Source organism: Chiloscyllium punctatum, chromosome 1, assembly GCF_047496795.1.
Source record: "Chiloscyllium punctatum isolate Juve2018m chromosome 1, sChiPun1.3, whole genome shotgun sequence".
Taxonomy (NCBI): Eukaryota; Metazoa; Chordata; class Chondrichthyes; order Orectolobiformes; family Hemiscylliidae; genus Chiloscyllium; species Chiloscyllium punctatum.
In genome coordinates this window covers 30319310-30345009 of record NC_092739.1, presented here as the reverse complement: position 1 = coordinate 30345009, position 25700 = coordinate 30319310, and the positions used below count along the sequence as shown (strand labels likewise).

General features: G+C 41.4%; 1 protein-coding gene across 27 annotated transcripts in view; it reads left to right on the top strand.

Annotated features, from left to right (window-relative positions):
* The window catches only part of LOC140486400 (calcium/calmodulin-dependent protein kinase type II subunit delta), a 310372-nt gene extending 289610 nt beyond the window's left edge, over nucleotides 1-20762 (top strand). For 15 of the 27 annotated variants that reach the window (XM_072585856.1, XM_072585693.1, XM_072586796.1 and 12 more), the window contains 4 exons: nucleotides 9978-10053; nucleotides 17355-17449; nucleotides 17559-17787; nucleotides 18963-20762. In XM_072585856.1, coding sequence (XP_072441957.1) covers nucleotides 9978-10053; nucleotides 17355-17449; nucleotides 17559-17787; nucleotides 18963-18966 — 404 coding nt within the window. In that variant the 3' untranslated portion in view covers nucleotides 18967-20762. Of the gene's footprint in view, nucleotides 1-9977; nucleotides 10054-17354; nucleotides 17450-17558; nucleotides 17793-18962 lie in introns of all 27 variants that reach the window. The other 12 variants (XM_072586248.1, XM_072585963.1, XM_072586856.1 and 9 more) reach the window with 1 other exon arrangement.
* The last annotated feature ends 4938 nt before the right edge of the window (nucleotides 20763-25700 follow it).

Here is a 25700-nt window from a genome sequence, read left to right as displayed (position 1 = left end):
ACTACTTCTGTCATGCTCATGTTCTGTACAATTACAGGACATGTTCCTTTTATATCTGTCTTTTGTGCTGAATGTTGGCATACAATAAAAATTTTGATTTTAAGAATAAAATGATTTCTAGACAAAAAATGGACAAAAGTGCACGTGGTTTGCCCTTGCTATCCCTAATAGTCACAAGAAAGAAGAATGGAGTTTTTGAATAATCATAATGATTCATCTGTTTGTCTATCACAATACCAGACATGGAATAATAACAGATTCAGATGGTAAATGACTTTATCGAGCCTGTCCCAAACAGAGAGACAGACAACGTGTTCTATGACCATATAAAAGCTATCCACGTCTCCTGAAAGCATGTGATTTCCTTGGGTAATAAAACAAATTAAACACGTGAATCAAACTGGGCGATTCCTATTTCAGTCTGTCCCCGGCCTTCCTCCACACTCCACACCAAACCTCTCCAAGGTGATTGAACTTGCTGATGAGGCTAGTCTCGCTCCTTGCCCCTCAGTGTCTGCCTTTTCCACAAACCCGAAACAAGTCACACCTCACTTGGAATAATTCAGTAAATCACATCAGGAGTGGAATGGTGACAGGGATCAGAGGTTAGAAGCTGAGGAGGTCAAGAAGTCAAAGGTGATGAAATGGTTATCACAAAGACTTCAGTGGAGGTGATCAGAAGATTGACATGGTTGGGTGTGGGATTTGGGAGATTGGAGGCTGCTGAGCAGTATAGAAGGATCAGGGAGTGATATCTGAACACTGAGACAGACAGACGGATTTAGCAGGCAAGCAGAAAAGTACTGAATCTCCTGAACCTAATATCTTTGTCTCCATTTAGAAGTCTCTCAAGTCCATGTGTTGAGAGTTGAGTTTAAAGCAATGGGTAAACAGGAGAGACACAGCCTCATTCTTAAAAAGTGGGCGGCACGGTGGCACAGTGGTTAGCACTGCTGCCTCACAGCGCCAGAGACCCGGGTTCAATTCCTGCCTCAGACGACTGTGCAAACTCCACACAGTCATTCTCCGCGTGTCTGCGTGGGTTTCCTCTGGGTGCTCCGGTTTCCTCCCACAGTCCAAAAATGTGCAGATTAGGTGAATTGTCCGTGCTAAATTGCCTGTAGTGTTACGTGAAGGGGTAAACGTAGGGGAATGGATCTGGGTAGGTTGCGCTTCGGTGGGTCAGTGTGGACTTATTGGGCCGAAGGGCCTGTTTCCACACTAATTTAATAATCTAGTAAAACTTCTGTCGTGCTCTCTCATTATTTGTACTTAAAAGCTGCAAGTGGGATTCAGATTTTTCATATTAATTAGCCGCAATTCCTTTAGTTGCATTTCTCCACATTGTTTCTGTAGGTCTGTTTTGATTTACTCTCTGCAAACTTTGGCCAGGCCACGTCATCCAGTTCGTGTTCTGGCTAAAGTGAAGTCACAGGTTGTTGATTGCATGACCCCACTCTTTAACATCAGAAGATATATAACTACTTAACCTTTTTTCCAGTGAGAACATGTTAATGTTGCATCATCATCTCCACATAATCCAACTCCTCCATTTCCACAATTACCCTTCCTTTTCCTTGCAATAAATGCAATACTGCACTAACCAGAACTGTATGCAGTATTCCAAGTGAGATCACTCATTGATTTATAAAGTGGCAATTTGCTGCATTAATTTGATATAATTTGCAGTATTTTCTGGCAACTGTGCTGGTTGTAATAAATGTCAGATGTTCCCTCTGTAACAAGGTCCAGTTCATTTTCTGGATCAAGGATGTTACTTAGCGCATCCCTGATTTTTAAAAAACTAAACCAAAATATTATTATGAACTTTTATAGCCCACTGTACCATCATTTCAGTGACCTTCCTGTCTTAATATCATTTTTTAAAAATACAAATGTTTTCATTCCCTTGCCAATTAAATTAGAAAGTTTCCTTTATCATTTGATTTTCTTTTCACATTCCAGCCATTGCTTTTTTAAAAGAAAATTCATGCCTGCAATTTGAGAAATGCAGAGAGGGCAGCAATTATTACCAGTCCATAATTCCCCTTAAGAAGGTGGTAATGAGCTACCTCCATCAACTGCTGTACTATGTGTGTTGTAGATAAACCCACACTGCTGTTGGTTTGGGGGTGGTGGTGTTGAGAGTTCGGGGACTTTGACCCAGTGACAGTGAAGGAAGAGTGGTATCAGTGTGGTATCTGACTTGGAGGGAAGCTTGCAGATAGTCATGTTCTAATTGCATCTGGGTGCTCTTTTCTTTCTAGATGGCAGACCTTGCAGATTTGGAAGGTGCTGTCAAAGAAGTCATGGCAAATTTGCGATGCAGGTTTTATTTGGTATAATCTGCAAATCTCTAAATACTTTAACTCCAGTCTGTGTTTTAAGACAGATTGGTGCTTGGCACCAGTTGCTGTAGCAGTGCAGAGACAAGAGACACTTATTTATTGCATTAACTGGATGATACTATACCTCCAAGGCTGGATGAAAATACATATTTGAGGTGTGGACTCTAGTTCAAGTAGCTTTATGTTTTCATCATGTAGCTACATGAACAGAACATGGATCAATATTACAAGATATTCTTTCCTCTTGTTGATGTATAAATAACTTTCTAAATATATATTTTTGAATAACAAACCACTTACGGTAAGCTCCTCTCCAGTTTTATCCCTTTTGGTAAGGTTTGTACTGAATTTAAAGCCAAATGGCATTCAAGTGTTGGCTGTGAGCTACACATTCACACTTCTTACTAAAACAGCCTTTGGGTTACCAATATAAGCTCATAAGATGAGTCTGTTGTGTGCATGGTTGGCGAATTGGAGCTCTTTTCCAGCCTTGCTTCTGAACTGACATCGTCCTGCTGGTTTGATCTGGGTAATAACCCTTTAATGATGATCCTAACATAACCAGGAGATTCCTGAGCGATCAAATGTAGGTGACAACAATGAGGAAGCTGCATGGATGGCCTCCATCTTAGACACAAAATGAACTCTTCACAACTGGTGTTGGAGGTGTGGGAATTAGGGATTTGTGGAGGTGGTTTATACTGAAGGGTAGGATTTTGGATGGCCTTGAATAGTCAATCAGTCAATCAATTGCATGCCAATTGCACTGACGTTTATGGCATTCTGACTTTAAGAAGTATAAATAGGAACTGTACTCAGGAAACTGTGGGTAGAAGATAACAAGTTGGTTGGAACAAAGTTAAGTGAAATCAGAGGTAAAAGAGAACTTCAACCACAGGACAACAGCTTGAATTAATGAACGATTGTGGAGAGAATTTAGAGAACTGAATAATATACAGAACAGAGCTGCAGTTGACTGTTCAGCCCTTCTAATCTGCTTTGTCATTCAATGAGAGCTTGACTGATCTAATCATGGTTCTGATTCACTTTGTCTTCTTGTTCATCATAACCTTAGATCAAAAACCCAGTCACCAAGACTGAAAATTCCAAAGATTAACAGCTACGAATTTCAGTATTAAAGGAAAGTGTGTGTGGGAATCTAGAACTAGGGGTAAAGCATCCTTTCACCAAGTACCCTGTCAAGATGACTCAGAATTTTAGGCATTTCAATAACATCATCTGTCGTGTGTCTAAACTCTCTGAATGCCCAGCTTCTTGATCTTTGTAAGACAAGACCTTCAGCCAAAGAGTCGAGCACTATCTCCAATAGCACTGCCTCCAATACAAAGTATGCAACCTGAAATAAGAACACCAAGACTATGGTCTACTTTAGTTGTGGTCTCACCAATGTTTGGTGCACTTGTAGCAAGACTTTATACTCCATTGCGCTTGCAATGAAGGCCAACATTCTATTTGCTTTCATCGACCTCCATGATCGCTTCTTGCAATTTGTCAATAAGAGTGCCCAGATCTCTGGACTGCAATAGTCTGTAGTCTCTCTCTCTCTCCTTAAACACTAATCTGTTTTTTCTATTCTTCCTCGCACTTGGCACAAGCGCTCTAATTTTCCTGCATCATACTCTTCACCCAATTAATATTTTTTCCTTTGTAGACTCTTTGCTTAGACCCCAGTAAAAATTTCTCCCAGTGTGGGCTACGGCAAGATTTGTGGTGGAATCGGGTGAGAAATCCGACTACCTCTATGTCAGGAGCAATTTGCACAATCTTTTATCACACTATGCAGCCTATTTGCAGGTTTTATTGCTTGTTAACAGCCTGTCTCTCCTCACTAATATTCAGCTTATTGGGGACGGGCAGCAGTTTAGGTGAGTACCAAACTCCTCATCAAGGTAGACAGTGAGAAATCTCCATGTTGCATAAGATCAAATTGCACACGATCCGTAACCCCAGAAACAGCTCTTATACACCAACACCAGCACTGAGCATTTTCCAACTCTGCACAGCCCTGTGGCACTTCTTGGACTGGCAGTACCCTCTCAAGCAGTGATCCACATTATTGGGTGTACCACCAACTAGCATGGAAATTCTGCAGCAGGAGAACTTTGTATACACAGCTCTTGAATTGGGCCAGGCTGCTCACTTGCTGTCTTAGTGCTCACTTACTTGTCATCTATCTACATGCTTGCAGGATTCAATGCTTTGCCTTGCCAATTAACACCGTCACAGTACCAGGCATCTCCCCTCTGCCAGTCAGCAGTCCTCGGTCAAGGGGAGGGGGGGTGGAAATCTAGCCATCAATCTCTCAACTACGCCCTGTGCCAGCAGATTACATGGTGAACACACGACATGTGCAGAAAGTGAGTGAGCATGTTTCAGGGCTTTGAGAATGGTTCTCACAGACGTCCATGAAGGCATCGGTTAGTCAGGGGATGCTGGCACTGTAAGTCAAGGGCAGCCCAGGGGATTGGCTGTGGTCAGGTGTCTGAGCCCCATCATGGAGTCAGTCCATCTGCAGACTGGGGAGTAGGTTACTGATCATCCTGTAGCTCAGTGGCGGCTAGTCCAGCATGTAGGGCATTTCTCAGTAAGGGCTGTCCAGTCAAGTCACTCCAAGGAGAAGACCTATGATCAGTGTGAGCGAAAAGAAGGGGTAAGGATGCAAGGCATAGGAGAGAGACCTGCCAAGTTGGTCTTTTGGAGTGAGGGGCTGCAGGGAAGGGAGGGTTGCACGTATGAAGGAGGGAGTCAACAGTATTATCAAGGCGAGGGAGGAAATATGGTAAATAACGGATGAGGTCGGCTGTGGTGAGGGGCATCCTGGCTCCTCAGTGGGGCAGTGAGTGACTACGCCTGGTATGGTCACCTCATAAACCAGGGCTGAGGCGTAAAGGTGCATGTAGATAGGATGGACTGCTGCAAAGAGCAAGGGGCTTGGAGGCTCGGGCTCTCACTGACATCTTCTGGCTGAGGCTGGAAGTCTCTGTCTGTCACCTTCCATCGTGCAGGGAATCGAGCCTGGTGGGCAGCAAAGTCTGTTGATTTTGGAGGTGTGACTGGGTAACCTCACTCCCACCCCACCGGGAAGCACTTGTGTCTGGAAGACCCAAATATGCCAAGGGTCGTCTTGCCAAAGCCAAAGTAACTGTTCTCAGTGTGAGTTTCCAGGGTCAGAGGCAGAGTAGAGGGCTCACCACCTCTACAGTGTTCTCAGGGCAGATTTCTGAGGGCCCTGCATCTTGTTCCCCTCAATCTGGGCCCCTCTAGGCCACCTGGAGTGAGTGCCAGGTTCCCCATACCCCTTCACATCCCTTCAGTCCTGAGGACCGTTACCCAGGACAGTAGAGTGCAGGGGTGTGCACCTCTCCAGCAAACCCTGAGGGTGCCCAGCCTGACTGTTCATAGCAACCTCCAACATATCCATGGAGGCAGACACTGCTCTGCTGTAACTGCTGGTCAACAAGAGCCATTGCCTCCCATTTTGCTTCCTGCTCCTGTCCCTCCCTGTGCTTGTGGGGACACCACAACACCACAGGCTGCTCTCCTGCCTGGGCCTGAGCAGGAGCCTGGTCTCCTGCCTGTCCCTGAGAGGCAGCAGCCTGGTTTTTTCATAGAATTCCTTCAATGTGGAAGCAGGCTATTTGGCCCATTGAGTCCACACTGACCCTCTTAAGAGCATGCCATCCAGACCTACCTTATCCCTGTAACCCTACATGGCTAATCCACTGAGCTTACACATCTCTGAACACTATGGGCAATTAATCATGGCCAGTCCACCTAAGTTGCACATCTTTGGACTGCGGAAGCAAACCAGAGCACCCGGAGGAAACCCGACCAGACACTGGGAGAATGTGCAAACTCCACACAGACAGTCGCCAAAGGCTGGTCTTGAACCTGGGTATCTGGTGCTGTGAGGCAGCAGTGCTAACCACTGACTCCCCACGTCACATCCTGTAGGAGCAATCCCAGTCTTCCTCTCAAGGGACAAGACACTCTCCTTTTGGTGGGTGAGGAGCTGCATTTGGGCAACACCATCCCTAAGGAATCCAATGAAGTAAATTGGGTGGCATGGCTGGTACAGGTGGGTGATAGGCATTAAATATTCAGAGGGAGTGAGAAGTCACTGCAGAGGCTGTAAAGAGTTAGTGTTGAGAGGGTTTGGGGAAAACAGTTAGTGACTGAAGGTGTTGCAGGCAATAGCGAGAGTGGAAGGACATTAGCTGCAGTATAATGAACCAGATGGCTTTGGAATGTCAGTAGTTGGTTGTGTGCACAGTGGCCTATCAAAGATGGCATTGTCTCAAAAGAATGCTATTGGATACCTCTGAGTGGTGAATGGTCGTGGGAATGGCGTGTGGTAAGATGTAGTGGAAATCAGACATGAGAGATAGCTCACTGACGTTGTGGGTAATTGATGTGCCGTCTTTGGTAAGATATGTTCAGAGAACTCTTGAGGTGTTGTGGTGAAAACCCCACTTTAAAATAAAACTTGATCCAACTCCTACTGGGCCAAAGAAGATTTGTGTCCTCAAAAATTGCTTTTCTACCTATTTTTGTATCAACAGCAATTTTGGACATACTACACCCTGCAGCAATTGTTTACCTCGGTCAGAAAGTTCAATTCCCAGCTATCCCAGAGGGGCAGTACCAGTTCTACTGTCCCCCTCCTCTGCACTCCCCTGCACCTCATCCTTTCCCCCTTGCAACACCTCCTTACTCACGCCTCCCCATCCAATCTTATTCCGGACCCCTGCAACCCCCATCCTTGTTTTCACCCCAATCCTTGCTACCATCCACACCCCTCTCTTCTCTCTCCCCCCCCCCCCCCCCTCCATCCTCACTTCTCTCCCCACCCATCCTAACTCCCCAAAAGCCCCCATTCTTGCTTCCCTCCCCCTACAACCTCACTCAGCCCGCCCAATGCTCACTCCCATCTGCCACCACCCTCCCCTCTCCTGTCCCCTCAGTCCTCACTGCTCCTCCCACCAACCAGTCCTTGTTCCCTGCGATCCTTGTTCTCTTTGCTCCCCTCCTCCCCACAATCCTCGCTCCCCTCCTCTCAATCATCCCTCATCGACCTCTTCTGCAGTCCTCTATCCTCTCTTCTCCCCCCCCCCCATCCTCGCTCCCCACACTTCCACTCCTCGCACCCTCCCCCGTTCCTCTCTCCTCTTCTCTTCCCCTCCCCCACCCACGCAAGTCCTCTCTCCTCTCCCCTCTATTCCCCCCCCCCAGTTCTCTCTCCTCTTCTTCCCCCCCCCCCCCCCCCGTCCCCTCTTCTCCCATCCCCACCCCCCGGTTCCCTCTCCTCTCTTTCTCTTCCCCCCCCCCCCGCAAGTTTTGTTTCCTCTCCTCCTCCTCCTCCCCCCCCCCCCCGTTCCCTCTTCTCTCCTCTTTCCCCCCTGTTCCCCCTCCTCTCCTCTCCCCGTCTCCTCTCCTCTCCTCTCCTCTCCCCGTCTCCTCTCCTCTTTCCCCCCCGTTCCCCCTCCTTTCCTCTCCCCGTCTCCTCTCCTCTCCTCTCCTCTCCTCTCCTCTCCTCTCCCCATCTCCTCACGTCCCTCTTCTCCCACCCCCACCCAATCGTCTCTCCTCTCCCTCCCCGTCCTCTCTCCTTTTTCCCCCATCCCCAGTCTTCTCTCCCCTCAACCCCCAAGTCCTCCCCCTCCAGTGTTCTCTCCTCTGCCCACCCTCACTCCTCCCTCCCTAGTCCTCTCCCCACCCAGTCCTCTCTCCTCATCCCCTCCTCACCCCGTGCTCTCTCCTCTTCCCTCTCCCCAGTTCCTCTCCTTTTTCCCCTCACCCCCCGTCCTCTCTCCTCTTCCCCTCCCCCAGTCCCCTCTCCTGTTTCTTACTCCCCCACTCCTTGCTCCCTGCTACACTCCCCACCTCATCTCCCCTCCCTGATTCTCCTGCTTCTCGAATGCTGCCTAACCTGTGTTTTTCCAGCTCCCCACTCTTTTACTCTGATTTCCATCATCTGCAGTCCTCACTTTCATTATTCCTACCCCCACCAGTCCTCGCTCCCCCATCTGTTCTTGCTCCCCACCCCCACCAGTCCTCTCAGCTCCTCCACCCCTCCCAGCCCTTGCTTCCCACCCCCACCAGTCCTCACTCCTCCTCCCCACTTCGATCAGTCCTTGATCCACCTTCTCCTCCCTCAAAACCCTCACTTCCACCCCGTGTTAGAACATATCTGAACAGATTGCTAAAAACAACTGCACCAGCTCCTAGTCCAAGTTATTAATTTTAGCTTGAAACGAGTAGAGGGGTCTTCTGTAGTATAACTCCACTCTCCACTCATTTGCCATAACGAAAATGACCCAGTTATCCCAATTCTCTGGCTTTTAATCAACTGAACAACACAATATCCAATCAAAGTGCTTCTTAACTGAATTACCCTTTTCATGCATCAATGGTACATTGCATTAGTAGAACATAGTGTTGCAAAATTCAAAGGTGGCTTTCAGAGTAATTTATAAGGGAGGTTTGAAACCTTCATTGACCATGCTATATCCTCAGCAAGTGTCTCACAAGAACACTTGTAGCCAACTTTTTGTTGTACTTAAATATCCACTGATACAAGGCTGGCTGCCTCACCTACCACATGAATGTAAACAAGATATTTCCATACACTCTGGCCATAATTACAGGACATTTCACTAACAAATTACAGTACTTTGCATTGAGCAGGTGTGGCTGGATGCAGTAATTTGCTTGAGAGCTGCTCAGTGGCATTCGGATGTAGATATTCATGTAGATCGCTGCAAGCATTCGAGGCAGTTCTCTCTTGTCAAGTAAATAAATATTACTTACTCTAAGATGTTACGATCGCAATCCTGATACTAGTGTAGTTAGCGCCATGTAATCTGAACAAAAGGACATATTGCATTGCTGCACTTTGTGGTTATTGTTAAGAGTGTTGGAAGATTTTTTTTATCCTAAATCCATTTAATGTGAGAGAAAAGGATTTTATTGTATGACTGAGTATTGCTGAGGAAGTGATGAGCTCAATAACAGGTAGGAAATTAGTGATCAAAACTGATTCCAACAAACTGTAAATGGCAAGGACCAGCATCAATACTCAACAGCTGCCTTTGTTGTTAATTTATCCTTTGACATTTTGATAATGTTAATAATTAATGCTGTTCAATGTGTTTTACAAAGTGTACAATTTGAAAGCAATACTGTAATGATGAAAAGACGTCTTAACTTTGTTTATAAGGACAGATGATATTAATTGCTTTTCGAGAGCGTTATTCTGATTTTTGCACAATGGCATGACTGCCATTACATGTGGCATTTTCAGTTGTGTTTTTTCTGCGCACACGCACACTTCGGAATGAATAAGAGGTCCCTGTAAATCTTGAGAATATTTTTTAAAAAGCACATATAATATTACGTGAACTGTCTTTTGTCAAATACCTGGTTTCAGAAATCAGAAATTAGTGGGGAAATCAGGCCAGAGCAATAGGAGGATTATAGAGACAAACAAGGGCTGGAGGGAAATGAAAACCATTACTTTGTGATTTGAAGACCTGACTGGAGAAATCTGTGTGGTTCTTGAAATGTATATTACTGTTTTTAATATCTACCTGCCATGTTTATCCTTAGCACGCAAACAAGAAATTATTAAAGTTACAGAGCAACTGATTGAAGCCATTAACAATGGAGACTTTGAAGCCTACACGTAAGTATTTGTTTGTTTCCATTGTCCATATTGAGTTAATTTATTCTATTCCATCCCATTCTAGGATGTACAGTCTGAATTTTTGTATAGAATCAATGTTAATTCATATGAAACTTTTTTTTGCTATGCATTCCTTCAATTGCATAACTACTAGAAAATTATCCCAGAAATATTCAGTTTTCATCCAGAGTTTGATTGTAATAACCAGCAACTCAGTGAGGGGGACATCATGTCATAGCAGAATCTTAAGCATTAGCAATATTGTTAGCGCTCCTGCTTAGAATCACTTTTTGTTGTACATCTCTTTGACACTAGTTTTCACACACAGGAAGGGGAAGGAGTATTGCAATTGGAACCATGCCTCAATTTATTACATCTCCAGTCACTGCTTAGGTAGTTGATGGATTGAAGTCACAGCTGGAGATCCACAGGGACAGTCCTTGGCTGTCATAGTGCAGAAGGTCATCACAGACTTGGGATTGGTGGGGGAACAGAGGTCTCTATCTGTGTTCTGGGAGGGGAGGGGGGGGGGGTGGTGGGTGCTTTCCTGCTTGGGGCAAAGAAGGCTCCACAAGCAACGTCAAACAATCATTTTTTCTACCTTTTATGTCATGCCTCTTTTCTGGCCAGCAGTCTCTTTCCAGACAGTCACTGCTTCCCTGGGGAAGCCTGCTGGAAAGAGTAACTTAGTGTAGGCAGGAAGACAGTGGCCTCAGAGAGAGTAAGTAGCTGACCTCATTTTAACTGTCTCCCCAGCTCCGTATCCCCTCATGTCTCTGACAGCCTTGAATGGCTACTATGGCAAGTTCTTGCAACCGATGAGAGAGCCTAATTTTGTTGACCCATCATATTCCAACTGTTTTGTTGGAACTTCGATCTCTACACCCCATAAGTCCCCGTTTCAACATTTTCCAGTCAAATAAATAGCTTAATGATCTACTTCCTGGCTATCCCATTCCATTGTCAGGTTCCAAGGGATGCCTGAGATTAGCTCTTGAAGAGCAGCCCTTCATGTTGATTGTTCATGATATTCTTCACTTATTGATTTTAAAAAAGAACCTTATAGCATAGCACAGCAAGTTACGATGCAGGTAGAGCAAGTTGTTAGGAAGGCAAATGAGGCAAGACAAGAAAATGGAGCTCAGGCCATGATTGGGTCTTGATCCTATTGAATGGCAGGACAGGCTTGAGAGGCCTGACTGCCTACTCTTACTGCTATTTCTTATGTTCTTACACTGAGACACCAAATGTACAAGCTGTTGCATTCAGATTGCATTTGAGATTCAGAGACAAACTCTAAGAGAACTAAATCTAAAGTCCCACTCATAATAAACACCTAATGAGGTGACTTATTCTTCCATGGAACTGTATTGTATTTCATACCGAAAAATTCCATAACCTGTCTAAAAAGAGTGACATTTTGCCTTTTAAAAATACTCTATGTACAAATCTCTAATTGTGCACATATATAATGTAGGTGCCAAAACCTTCAATATCTGGATTGTCAGAGATTGGCAGTACTTTGGACGTAAGCATCAGGACCCTGTAGATGTCCGATGATGTACACTTACATGGAGATTGCTTGGGAAGGTCCAGGTTCTGATCGACTGACTCTTGCAACCTCTGCAAAAGTCTCTCCCACTGATGTCAACATCAGAATCTTGAGGCAAATATGCAGACTTAACTGGATACTTAATGTCTGGTCTAATTTGGCAGTTAGTTAGCCAAATGACCCCACCCTCATTGCACTCCCAGTCCCTGCTGACCCAGCTACTCGATATCTGACTACACTCCCTGACAAACCCAATTCGCCCATGTCCCTTACCCACCCTCTATTCACTCAGCCATTTATTCACTCACACACTAATCCATTCATTTACTCAGACTTCAAAAATAGTCAACCTGAAAGCAGCTGCGACTGTATTTGAAAAGGAGGGCACGTCGATTCTCCTGTTCCTTGGATGCTGCCTGACCTGCTGCGCTTTTCCAGCAACACATTTTCAGCTCATGTCCTATCTTCACCCAACTTTTGTGATCTTATCCCGTGAATCCCTACACTGACCCAGCAAAGCTTCAGCTGAGGGGAATATTGCAAGAAAATCAGTCTTCAGGAGCCTTTGCAGACAGTAGCAGTGCATACACTGCCATTGTCAGATTGGAATACTTGGAGCCATATTCTGTTTTCACTGTACTGAATTGATAGAAAGCAGTCTTAGTGTTGAACAAAACCACTGAGAATAGCGTACTATTGAGAGTGAAATATTGATTTAATAGATAACTCAATGTTTCAGTAAGTTTACCTCTCATTCTTTAAGCTCCAATCAGCACAGGCCCAACTTACTAAATCCCTCCTCATAAGGCACTCCCTCCAAACTAATGGCAAGGTCATAATCATGAGAACACTGTGCCTTTCCTATTCACTGAATTTACATGCTAGCTTTTTATGATGTATGCTGGAAGGCTCCCAAAACCCCCTCTGTGGTAGCTTTCTCCCTTTAAATAAAATTCAGCACTTTTATTCTTTCTGCCAGAGTACGTAACCTTACACTTTCTCACATTATATTGCATGTGCTGAATTTTTGCTCACTTGTTTAGTGTGTCTGTATCCCTCTCTAGACACTGTCACTCTTACACTTGCATTCCAACATATTTTTGTCATCTGCAAACTTGACTATAGTATGTTGACTTTCCTCATCCAAGTCATTAATAGAAATTCTAAACAATTGTGAACCCAGCTTTGATCCCTGTGGCACTCCACAAATTACAGTCGCCATCCTGAAACTGCCTCCCTCGTCCCAACTTAGTCTTGTAGTAGTTAGCTAATCGTCTATCCATGCTAATATATAACCTCCAAATCATGGGCTGTTATGCTCTGATCTTATCCAATACTTTCAGAAAATCCAAATATCAGATTCCCTTTTATATCACTTCATACCACCTCAAAGAATTCCAATAACTTTGCCAGGGATGATTTTGTGAAGGCTTTTGTGAAGCCTTGCTGACTGTACTTGATCATTTTAGAGAACGTTTTCCATACTGAGCATTCAGAAGAATGTGTCGCGAAGACAAATTAAATGTTAGTATTGCTTGAAACAGATTACTCTTGTGGAAGATGCAAGAAACTACCGCTAAAACAAAAAAAAATGAGAGGCAAAGGGAATTTAAAAAAAAGGGCTGTAGTAGCCAAATATAACACTTTGATATAAAATATCAGCAAAAGGTTTATTGAGGAAGAATTGACTTTTCAAGTGGAATTTAAGCTGAAAGTTTGTTTTAAAATGGTATTTAGTAACTACTTCCAAGAAAAGTACTAGTAACAAGCCATCTGTAAAAGAATACTCCACAACTAAACAGAACTAAGAGTATTGTGAGATTCTAAGAGTGCGGCCCCTTTAAAATAAAGTTCTGTGATTCCTTAAACAAAGTCATGTACTTTGGATCTAAAAAGGACTGATTAGAATACTGTGTTACTGGTGTAAAGCTCAGATCTGTGGAAAATGAAAGGGATTTGGGTGCCCACTACAAAACTCATTCAAAGCTGTTAAATAGTATAAAACATAAATATGCTGTTGGCTTTTCTGTCAAGGGACCTGGAATAAAAGGGTAGAAGTTGTTCTTAAGTTGCACAAGCCTTGGTCAGCCACTTCCTTGAGTATGATTTTCACATTTGTTCATTGAACTTCAGCTTTGGAGGATAGAGTGCAAATCTGTCAGAAAAATATTATTAAAGGATTATCAAACAGGTTAAATAAACCTGGCTTATGTTCACTAAACCTTGCATGACTGTGAGGTCATCTGCTTAAGTTGCTTGAAATAATTACCTTTGAAAAAGATAAATGGTAATTGCAAAATAACTGTTTCCTCTGATGCAGGAATCCTGAACAAGTGGTATAATCTTAAAATTCATGTTTGGTCAGTTAGAAACAATAAAAGGAAATACCTTTCCACATAATGTTATTGGAAATATAGAAGTTGTTCTCACAAAAGATTATGTATGCAGTGTCAATGAACTTTTCAGGCTTGAATTGATAGATTATGTTAGAAATGTGTGCCAAGTGACATGATGGGTAAAGAAAGATGGGTAAATACAATTAAATACAGTTCAAATATGATCTAATTATGCCATGAAACAGTTTTAAGGGGCTGAAAGGGATAGACAGAATAGCCCAATGTTCCCAACCCATGTAAATACATTAAGCTCAAAATGGCTCTTCCTTGAGTGCAGCAAACCTAGAAATCTTAACAGTGGAATGCAGAGGAGTATGAAGTAAAAATCGATTCACCACTGAGGCTGTTCTTGAGCATTCTGTGGATCCACGTATCTTTATATCATCCCTTTAGTTTTATATTATTGTTCTTTGATTTTCTATCCAAATTATGTTAGCTTGCAGTCCATACGTGGCACTTAGCTGCTCATGCAGTCGTATTTCTTTTCCGAAATCTTAACGTGTTAGCTCTGATATGAGACTAACTGGTCTGACAGTATTCCAAATCCTATGGCACAATTTGCATACAAGAAAACAATTGAAAAATTGCCTCCAGAGCCATGTTTGGGATGTTGTTTATTCAATTTTGATAATTTATGTCCTATTTTATCATAATCATCATATGTTCTGCTTATTTCCTCTTCTAACTAATCAATAATAATGGTTCAATGTGCTTCTTTTACGCTGTCTTTATTCTCATTATGTTATGGTTTGCTAAAAAAAAATACAATGTGACATTATGTTGTCTCTTACGATTAGTCTGCTTAGTTTCCATTCTTTTCAGTGTTTTCTAACAATTTACTTTTACGAAATAAACTCCTTTCTAAAGATCATTAAGAAATAAATTAATTTTGCATTTACCTCCTTGCTTTATATTTTCAGATTTTATCAATGGTACATGCTTTGTAATGTCATGGTCAATTGTAGTTTATTCTGTGGATCAGGCATGCACTTATAGTAGACTTTTAGTAAGACAGGAAGTCTGCTGACTTGTAGAACAGAAACCATCTTGACTAATGGGTTTCAAGTCATTTGTCGACAGTAATCGATCACCTCTGAGCTGTGAAATTGTATGATTCAGCTTAGCTTTTAAAAAGGAGAAAATTTATAGATTTGGAAGAAATTGCCAAGAAACTGCTTTATGTACACATTCTTTGAGTGTGGTCTAAAGGAGAAGAAAAATTCTTATTGGAAAGGAGTACTGTGCAGCCAACTGACACTTCTAGGGACTCTCCCTATAGTAGTAAAGTCATGGCCTAAGTTCTGGCCAAAGGAGAACCTAATAGTGGAAATGCAGAAACCAAGCATGATTAAATAGTGGCTAGACCTCCCTTTGTTTAGCCAATGTCAGAATCTCCCAATGGTCTGGATTATATAAGCCCATTGTTGTCTTTGCAGCATTTATTCATTTTGAATCAAGGGATATTTAAAGACCTTTGGATATCCTCCTGTAAGGAAAATGCTAAACTGAGATTAGGTTGATCGCAGTTGTTGAAGGTTCTGATAACGAGTATCATTGCTGTGACATGTACTCCGTCTTCCTTGGCCTTAAAGTTTGTTTCAAACCATGATGTGCAGATGCTGGTGTTGGACAGGGGTGGACAAAGTCAGAAGTTGCACAACACTATGTTATAGTCCAATAGGTCTATTTGAAATCACAAGCTTTCGGAGCACTGCTCCTTCATTAGGTGAAGTGACGCTCTGAAAACTTGTGATGGAAAATAAACCTGTTGGACTATAATCTGGTGTTGTGTGACTTCTGACCTGGTATTAAAATATGTAGCATAAAAACGTTTGATCAGACACTTCAATAATTACTCTGAATTTTAGCATTGCATATCTGAAATCTGTGGGCATAAAGATACTTTTAAAAACTACTTAAGAAATTAATTCCAATTTCAAGTGTGCATGATTAAGATCATACAGTTTGCAGCTACCAATACAACTGTCTCAACTTAATTGATCGAAGAACTGAGCTAAGCTTTTTTGGGGCATAGGCCTTGCTTAAAGACAAACTCTCTAAATTTAAACTGAGAAAGTTTTTACATGGAGTTTGCAACTGAACATGGATGCTTAAGGGAGATGGGGAAGTTTCTTACCTGTGCTGGATCCACAATAGAGAGGTGCATGTAAAACTGGTTTATAACTTCACAGAAGTATAGAACAGAAAAGAAATGCATTATTATCAGCTCACTCTAATTTAAACTGGATGAAGCCAAAAGGTAAATTGTATTGGTGACACAATATTTTTCACTGATATAATTAAATGTTTTTAATGCAGGGACAACATTTAAGCCTTTGGATTAGCAGGAAAATCATTACAGAAGTACAATAAATATTCCTATTACTTATACTAATATAATTACTATACTGCATTAACGGTACAGATTCACTCAGTTGTTTTACACACAGATTTGCGTTATCTAAAACTAATCAGCTATATTCTACATCTTGGCTATTCTTGAATAATTTGTTAAAAGCTCAGATTTCAATTGGGGCAAAGCCACAGTGCTTTGTGCTAACTACAGAGGAAGCTAGTGATCTATATATCATGAATTTCCCCTTTCACATTGAATTGAATCAGGCACCAGGTTTCCGGGGAGTCTCCGGACATCCAGCAACATTCCTGGTGACAAACCGATGAACAGCCAGTTACATTGATACATTCACACAAGCTGCAATCTATAAATTAAAATGGATTTCCTTTTGAATTAAACGTTTTATAGACAGTGAATCATATGCTTCAGACATTTACAGGGCATTTAGATAGAAGTGGAAAAACCACAAAGCTTTCTAAAATAAAATTATTTTGTATGTTTTATCACAATTGAGAAATTTTATATTTTACAACAATTAAATAGATTTTCTCAGTTTTTCCAGAGTTGTACATCAGTTGTTATGAATTTTAATATCGTGTTTAAAAAGCCAGAGACATCTCATTTGGCAAGTTGTAACATTTTCAAGAGTTTTTACTCTGATACAAAATAGCAGAAAAGGGCATTTCTTATCAATTCAAAGACTTCTACTTGATTACAGTTAGGGGAGATTAAAAGCGCACACTATGGAGAAATCTGGATTTTCACAAATAGCTGCATATTTGTGGACTCCAGGAGTCGCTGTCAGTTTCAGAGGAATGCTGCCAGTGAACACTAATAATTTTGCTGCAAATTACATGGCATTATTTCATTCTTATTATTTTCCTGATTTATTTTTTGCTCCCCATTTTGAATGTCTTGTATCAATAAAGGATAACTTGATGCTTCTAATAGTTTTGAACAAAATTCATAATTGAAAAGTGTATCTTTTCTTTTGCAGAAAAATTTGTGACCCAGGGCTCACTGCTTTTGAACCTGAAGCACTGGGTAACTTGGTTGAAGGAATGGACTTCCACAGATTTTACTTTGAAAATGGTGAATAATGTTTGCCTTATTTCTAGTTTTGTAAGATAAAACTTCTAAGACAAAATTTCTAATTTTGATGTGTTTCATTAATAAATAAATGTGCCTCTTTTTTTTTTAGCTTTGTCTAAGAACCACAAGCCAATACATACCATTATATTGAACCCCCACGTCCATTTAATTGGTGACGATGCTGCCTGCATAGCATACATCCGTCTCACTCAATATATCAACGGCAGTAGCATGCCAAAAACCATGCAAACTGAGGAAACCAGAGTCTGGCATCGCCGTGATGGAAAGTGGCAAAATGTTCACTTTCACCGCTCAGGAGCCCCAACTGTCCCTGTCAAGTAAGGTGAATTTCTACATTGGCAAAATACACACAAAAAAGATTAATATTAGCTAACAATGAAATGAGAAATTTCTCAATTTACAGAAACACATCTCTTTTTTTTCTTTAATAAAGTTCCTGTTGCACCTTTAGAGTGCATGTGGAATAGGTTTTTTAAAAGAAAATCTAATGGGACAGACTGAAAAAAGTAATTTTTGTTTCAGGGAATCAATGTCCATGATAGCACAGCTCAAAGTTTTATAAAGTTATGCACATCTGAGCCATTCAGTGGTACTATTTGAAGAAGAATAGGGTAGTTAACCATGGTGACCATTGAGTTTTATCCATCTCCCAATATCTTCAATTTTATTTAATAAGGAACTGCGGATGCTAGAGGCCTGAAACAAAAACAGAAGTTGCTGGAGAAACTCAGCAGGGCCTGGCAGCATCTCTGGGAAGAAAGCAGATTTAAGGTTTCCAATCCAATTCTGAAGAAGAGTCACCAGACTCGAAATGTTAACTGTAAGTGACTCCGGTGACTCTTCATCAGAACTAGACTCGAAATGTTAACCCTGCTTTCTTTCCACAGGTGCTGCCAAAACTGCTGAGTTTCTCCAGCAATTTTAGTTTTTCCTCAATCTTATTGCTATTTGAGAGCTCCCGCTTTGCACATATTGACTTTTCCCATATAGTAGCAGTAACTTTATATCAAAAGTAAGTAATTAGCTGTGAAATGCCTTCCAAAGACATGAAAGACACTTTAAACATACAAGTTTGTCTTGGGTATAATTTGCAGCGTTATTTATTTAACTCGATAATAAGTCTACCAAATTATCTTTTAATTAAAAGATGACAAAAGACCAGTATGTAAGTTAACATTTAAACAATCTGTGAAGAAGGGAAAACTACTTGATCCATAATGAAAGGAAGAGAACTGCTCTGCCAAATCCAAACCTCAATAGGCAGTTTAAAAGTATTCACTATGAGGGAACACAAGGGGACAATGGAAGTCAATTCCTTTTGTACCTTTTTACGTACTTTCAGAGTAAAGGCAAATTCCTTTCCGTATGCTATGTGATTACATAGGCACAAGCAAAGTTTAAAGTTTAGGATTTGAAGAATCTGCTGTAGCTCAATTCCTGGCTGTACTGGTGGTTGTAGAAAATTGAATTTTATATCTGTTCTCTGTTTCAGCTAAAAGAACTGGTGCCACTGCTGAATTCTCAGCACTCACTATGGATTGGAAGATCAAGATCACATTATAAGCACTTCCAGTCTATTTTAACGCATGTTCCTGAATGCATGAAGCTCTGACAGTGCACTTGTGACATGTCCTTTGCTGTTTATACCATCCGTAAATTTTTGTTTACACTTCATCGGAAGAAATGTTGCAAGAAGAATGAAACCAAAGGAAGGAAAACTCTTGAAAGTACTTTTTAAACCGTTATATGCGCCAGGTTTCTTAACTTGTTATAATTATAAAAGTTGAAATAAAAATGTATTTTTTCTGGATTTCAAAAATTTTAAAAGCTACTGTACCCCCTTAATCTGTATGAGAATACATTGTAAGTGGCCCATATTAATTTTGAGTATTGAAATACTTTTGTAATATATAAAGAAGGGGATGTCCTTAAAGTGGCAGGGCACTGTTACATGCAGTTCCAAAACTTGTTCTACAAGCTGTAATTATCTAGTCAGGGCTGGCTGTATCAGCCTAGAAAGTAACACCTACTACAGTAGCTGAACAGTCTTTTTCATTTTTTTTTTCCAGGTGAAACATATGGGAAACTATCTTTTAAATGAAAAGTAAATTTTGATGTGCTAGTGCTACTGCTAGTCTTTTATTTGTTGTATTTCTTATGTCATCATCTAGGATTATTTTTAAGTTGACAAATCATTTTTGCTCAGTTTGGGTGCAATACGTTTCAGAAAAATCAAGCTTGCTTTAATTATGGTGATGTGCAAATTGTGATTTGAGTCAAGTGCTTATTGCTTTGATGGAAATAGTTTAGAGTTTTGTGAACTATGTTAATCTGCTTGTTTGTAGTTATCCATAGTATCAATTTAACAAAGAAACACAAGATCTTGGAATTTAAACACCAAATATAGTGGATCTGTGATGTACATGCAACATTTATTTAAGAACTTCCTTGCCTAGGCAGCTGATTAAACAAACTCAGATCATTTTATTTTTCTCCTAAGGACACAGGGATTGATGTTTTTAATATCATCTGTGAAAAATAGTTTCTCAATACTTTGTGAACAGAATGATTTTTGCTTCTGCTTCTGTATATTTGTGAAGGTGTTCTTGTGTAAAAAAAAATAAGTTAGCAGTTATGTCCTTTTTTCTTTGGAGGGAGTGTTCCCTCTTTTAAAATGTTTGTTTCTTCGCTGTTGTATACTTATAGGGTTATACTCCAGTGCTGAATAGTGCATGTAATCTCAATTTAATGTTTTCAGTGATTGTACAGAACCATCAGATTCTCATTCAGTGGTCAAATCTTGGCAGAATTCATTTATTTATAATCTGTGTTTGTTAGTCGCCCACAAAACAATATGGTTAGCTGCTGTTACTAGTTGAATAGATGGCAATAAAGTCTACCCATTACATGGATTCAGAAATCGTGTTTAAATAAGCATGTATATTTATGGGCCATATTAATATGCCAATAAGATCTATGAAAAATAGGGAATTTCTTCATTTTGTTTTTTGGTGACTGGCTGTAGTAACGTAAGTGTATTGAAATCTATCTATGTTATTTTCAAATTTTAATACCATGTGTGGTGTTCAAGTAGTATTAAAGACCAAGTCTGTCTTCCACACCCAGATCTGAGGAGCGGTGATTGGATTTTCCACCACAATTGAAATGATACTTAAGTTCTTTCATTCTGCAAAGCTGCTGTTTATCATGGGACACAGTGTACAGAGTTCTTGCCATAATGGTAAATAATTGATACATTAAAACAAAATAAATTTGTGATTATTTCTCCTGATTGCCTGTTCTCTAGGTGTGTATTCCTTTTGTCTCAAAAATCCAAATGTTTGAATGAGACAGTGGAGTTCAGGACGGCACGGTGGCTCAGTGATTAGTGCTACTGCCTTGGACCTCAGTTCAATTCCAGCTTTAATTGACTTTGTGTGGAGTTTGCACTTAACTCTGGTTTCTTCCCACTATCTCAAGATTGCAGGTTTGGTGGAATGCTAAATTACCCCAAGGTTGAAAAATGTGTTGCTGGAAAAGTGCAGCAGGTCAGGCAGCATCCAAGGAGTAGGAGAATCGACGTTTCGGGAAGAAGATTGCAGGTCAACATTGGTGCTGAGTGTGAGGGTTGGGATTGAGATAAAATGGGGGGGGGGAAGGGAAATTAGGAAGCTGGAGAACTCTGCATTCATCCCTTGTGGTTGGAGGGTTCCCCCCAGGTGTCCACGGATGTGTAGGACAGTTGGATTAGCATGGTAAATGTGAGTTTACAGGGACAGTGTGAGAGTTGGGTGGTTTGCTGTTTAGAGAGCCCCTTTCCATACTGTAGGGATTCTGTGATGCTATATTTTAGAACTTGAGTGTGTTTCTGTTTCAGGTATAGAAGGAGGTTCTAAATGTTTTATGGACCTTACAACATTTTAAGTTTCTCTCTCTGTGATAAATTTGATTGAGTAAAGAGAATGGTGGCAAAACATTAGATTAGATTCCCTACAAACAGGTCCATCGGCCCAACGAGTCCACACCGACCCTCCAAAGAGTAATCCACCCAGACCCGTTCCCTCTGACGAATGCACCTAACACTCTGGGCAATTTAGCAGGGCCAATTCACCTGACCTGCACATCTTTTGACTGCGGGAGGAAACTAGCGTGTCCAAAGGAAACCCATGCAGACACGAGGAGAATGTTCAAACTGCACGCAGTCACCCGAGGCTGGAAAGTTTGTGGTTTGTGATAAAGATTTAGGCTTTGCTTATATTGATATTAATGTAAATGTTAACATCAGTCTTGACTCAGTAGCAGCACCCCTGAACACCGCTCTCGACTCACACAGACTCTGGAGAGTTACTGCTGTGTGTCATGGCTTCATGCCCTATGCAAGGCAAGTATAAAATGGCAGCTGAGTGCATGGAGAAAGTGAGGACTGCAGATACTAGAGATCAGAGTCTGAGAGTGTGGTGCTGGAAAAGCACAGCCAGTCAGGCAGCAACTGAGGAGCAGGAGAGTCGACATTTTAAGCGTAAGCTTTTCATCTGATTCCTGATGAAGAGCTCATGTTCAAAACGTCGAGTTTCCTGCTCTTCGGATGCTGCCTGGCTGGCTATGCTTTATCAGCACCACACTCAGAGTCTGATCTCTCGCATCCGCAGTCCTCACTTTCTCCCAGTTATATAACCTTACTGCGAAGCCACTTCCAAGGATACCTTGAAGATGTTCTCCTCCTCCTTCTACAAGGATCTCAGCGAGTCTCTCTCTCATTGCAACCCCCCTCAGGTTGTCTGCCCTTAAGCACTTCAGCCATTCCTGATTAAGAGCTTATGCTCAAAATGTCGACTCTCCTGCTCCTCAGATGCTGCCTGACTTGCTATGCTTTTCCAGCACCGCACATTTCAACTGAGTTCAATGTGCATGGCTGGTGAAGGGAAGTGGAAAGTGAGATCCTGTTTCTCAAGCTTATTATTTTCAGAGCAGTAGTTACTGTTAGTACTGCCATTCTGCCCTGGGCCTCCTGTGAAGACTTTAACTTCTGGCCAACCATTATTTTAATGCTGTGCACACAAACTGAATGGGGTGTTCCATTAAGTGGATATTAAATCTGTATTTCCCAGTGTAGAGGAGATGACATTTGTAAGCAGTGAGTATGTTTTGATAGAAGCATAGGTGACTTGCTGTTTTGTCTGGAATCAGTATTTTGGAGTGTTGGACAGTGGGAAACAGGTAATTGTGCAGATGTGGCATAGGAAGGAGAGTGCAATTTGAAATGTCACCAGTTATCTAGAAGGGATGATGTGCTTGGTAGCAGCATACCGGAAGTGGCCAGAACTGTGGAGGATGACTTGTTGACTGGAAACTGGAAAGTTTGAAGTCGAGGCGATCCCTCATTGGATGGAAGGAGTGAGGCAGGAATTGCAGGATATGGAATAGATGAGGTGGTGGCTCGGGCGACTTCAGTGTTGGTTGGGTCTGATACAGATCGCAGCGCAGGCATAATTGATGGTCATGAGCTGGCTCAGGACCAACAGACTCTCTTAAAGCTGTAACTTTTTTCCTAAATTTGTACAAAATTGGTGTCCTGTCATGGTGACAAATGAAAGCTTTTGACTTATTTTATAATAAGAATACAAGGAAATACAATGTGACAATAAATCAAAATCAGCTCCACTTTGCTGCCTTTTCCCCTTAACTATAATTCTGTCCATCTTGGGATGAAACAAATGGAACTTTAAAAACAAAAAGACTTTTCGTTGTACACTTTTTATCTGTTATAAGGAGACGGAACTGGGATAAGGTAATGTAATATTCAGAAGCAGGGGCACTTAGAGGTGATGGATGGATGAACCAGCGTTAGTAAGAGTTTAGATATAGACAGCTGAGTGTATGACTTGAAATTTACGGGGGACAGAACGTTGGATAACAACCAGGACCCCTGTGTTGGAACAGCCAAATTCTGAGTTAACAAAAGATATGAATGAGGTTTTCAGCTGATGAGCTAAGACAGAGGCAATCTCAGTGTCAATACAAATATGCTCACAGATGCTCACCTCCAGGTGAAATATGTAAGTTGCAAACAGTTTGACTTAATCTCAGACACTTAGCAGCTAATGAGACAAAATTGATAGCTAGCTGCAGTATTTCAAAACAATGGCTGCAGCTTTTCTGATAACATAATTTGAGGAAGCTTCTGTGTGCCCAATGCTGGTGTCAGATAAGCAGTCTGATAGTTTAGTAAGAGTGGAAGAATCAAGAGAGAGATGGGTTGAAGTTTCTGCCCATCGGTCGAATACACATATTAGTCTGTGAGGCCATAACAACTTAGTTTCTACATTTAACAGCAATTAAAGCATACATAAATCATAGTAGCATCCTAATAAATAAACTTTAAGTTCTACCGAGAGACACCATCTAATTGGGAACTATAAGGACCAAAGATAAAATCTGTACCTTAAGAATGCCAGAGGTAAACATGTGGGAGCAAAAATGCAGCCAGCTAAAAGCAGTCCCATCCAGTGGACAGAGATTGTGAAGTGATGAAAAAGCATGGTTTAGTTAACTGTGAGACAGGGTGAAAGGGATAAGGAGGTACTTTGAAATAAAGTTATGCATAGGATGTCATTTGTTTGTGAAATTTATTACAGATAAATGTATATTGGTGCACATAAGGAGGAATAGTAGGTATCTCAAATGCTTTTTAAATACCTAGCTGTGAAACTGGATCACACCTAAATGTGTTTTAGTAAGGCACATCACTAAGCATATCCAAAAAAAAGCTATAATTTTTCCCTAGAAACAAAATTTGAAAAGATTGTGCAGTGTGATGAGCTTAATGACAGACTTCCGCAGGACATGAACAGACTGGATGAACGCATTGCAAACGAGATTTAATGTAGAGAAGCACAAAATGACATATTTTGGTGAGAAGGAGGTGGTAACATAAAGGATATAATTTTAAAGCATTTACAGGAACAGAAGGAAGTATCGAAACATAGTTTATTGACAGAGAGGACATAGTTAAAAAGGCACAGCGGAACTTAGGATTTGTAGAGGCATATAATACAAAAGCAAGGAAGAGGTGTGAATCTGTATACAACACCAGTTCAGAATCAACTGGAATATTGGGTAGAAGAACTGAATTAGATGGGGCAAAATCCTGGTTGCCTTGCATTTATTAATTAGATTACAAAATGCACTGCCACCATCCTGAGCTGCCCAGCATAGTATTGTGACATGCAGCACAGAGGATTTCTAGAATTGTTGTAGTTTGCTGTGCAAGTTTTGTGCACTTAAAAGGGGGAACAAATTGCCTTTCAAGGACATTGAGGAGCTGCTATACACCTCAGATAATGATCACAGGGAGGAATGTGAGGAAGAGAATGACCAGGATATCATGGTTTAAGGAGTAGGCCGTTCAGCCCTTTGAGCCTGCTCTGCCATTCAATAAGATCATGGCTGATCTTTTTATGGACTCAGATCCACTGCTCAGATCCCTTAATTCCTTTATTGTTCAAAAAGAAATCTACCATAAGCTTTAAACATGTAAAACTGAAGTAGCATCTACTGTTTCACTGGGCAATGAATTCCGTACATTCACAAATCACTGGGTAAAGAGGTTCCTTCTCAATTCAGTCCTAAATCTGCTCCCTTTAATCTTGAGGCTATGCTCTCTTGTCCTAGCTTCACCTGCCAGTGGAAATATCCTCTCTACCTTTATCAATCCCCTCACCTCTCAATCTTCTGAATTCCAATCTACTCAGTCTCTCCTCATAAGCCCTCATTCAGGAATCAATCTAGTGAACCTCCTCTGCACATCGTCCAGTGCCAGTACATCCTTTCTTAAGTAAGGAGACCAAAACTGCACACAGTACTCCAGGTGTGGCCTTACCAGTACCTTGTTTAATAAAGTCCCTCATAGGAGGTTAGTGAGCAAAATTAGGGTGCATGGTATTGGGGGCAAAGTACTAATTTGGATTGAAAGTTGGTTGGCTGATAGGAAACAAAGAGTAGTGATAAACGACTCCATTTTGGAATGGCAGGCAGTGACCAGTGGGGTACCGCAGGGATCAGTACTGGGACTGCAGCTTTTTACAATATATGTTAATGATATAGAAGATGGTATTAGTAATAACATTAGCAAATTTGCTGATGATATTAAGTTGGATGGCAGGGTGAAATGTGAGGAGGATATTAGGAGATTACAGGGTGACCTGGACAAGTTAGGTGAGTGGTCAGATGC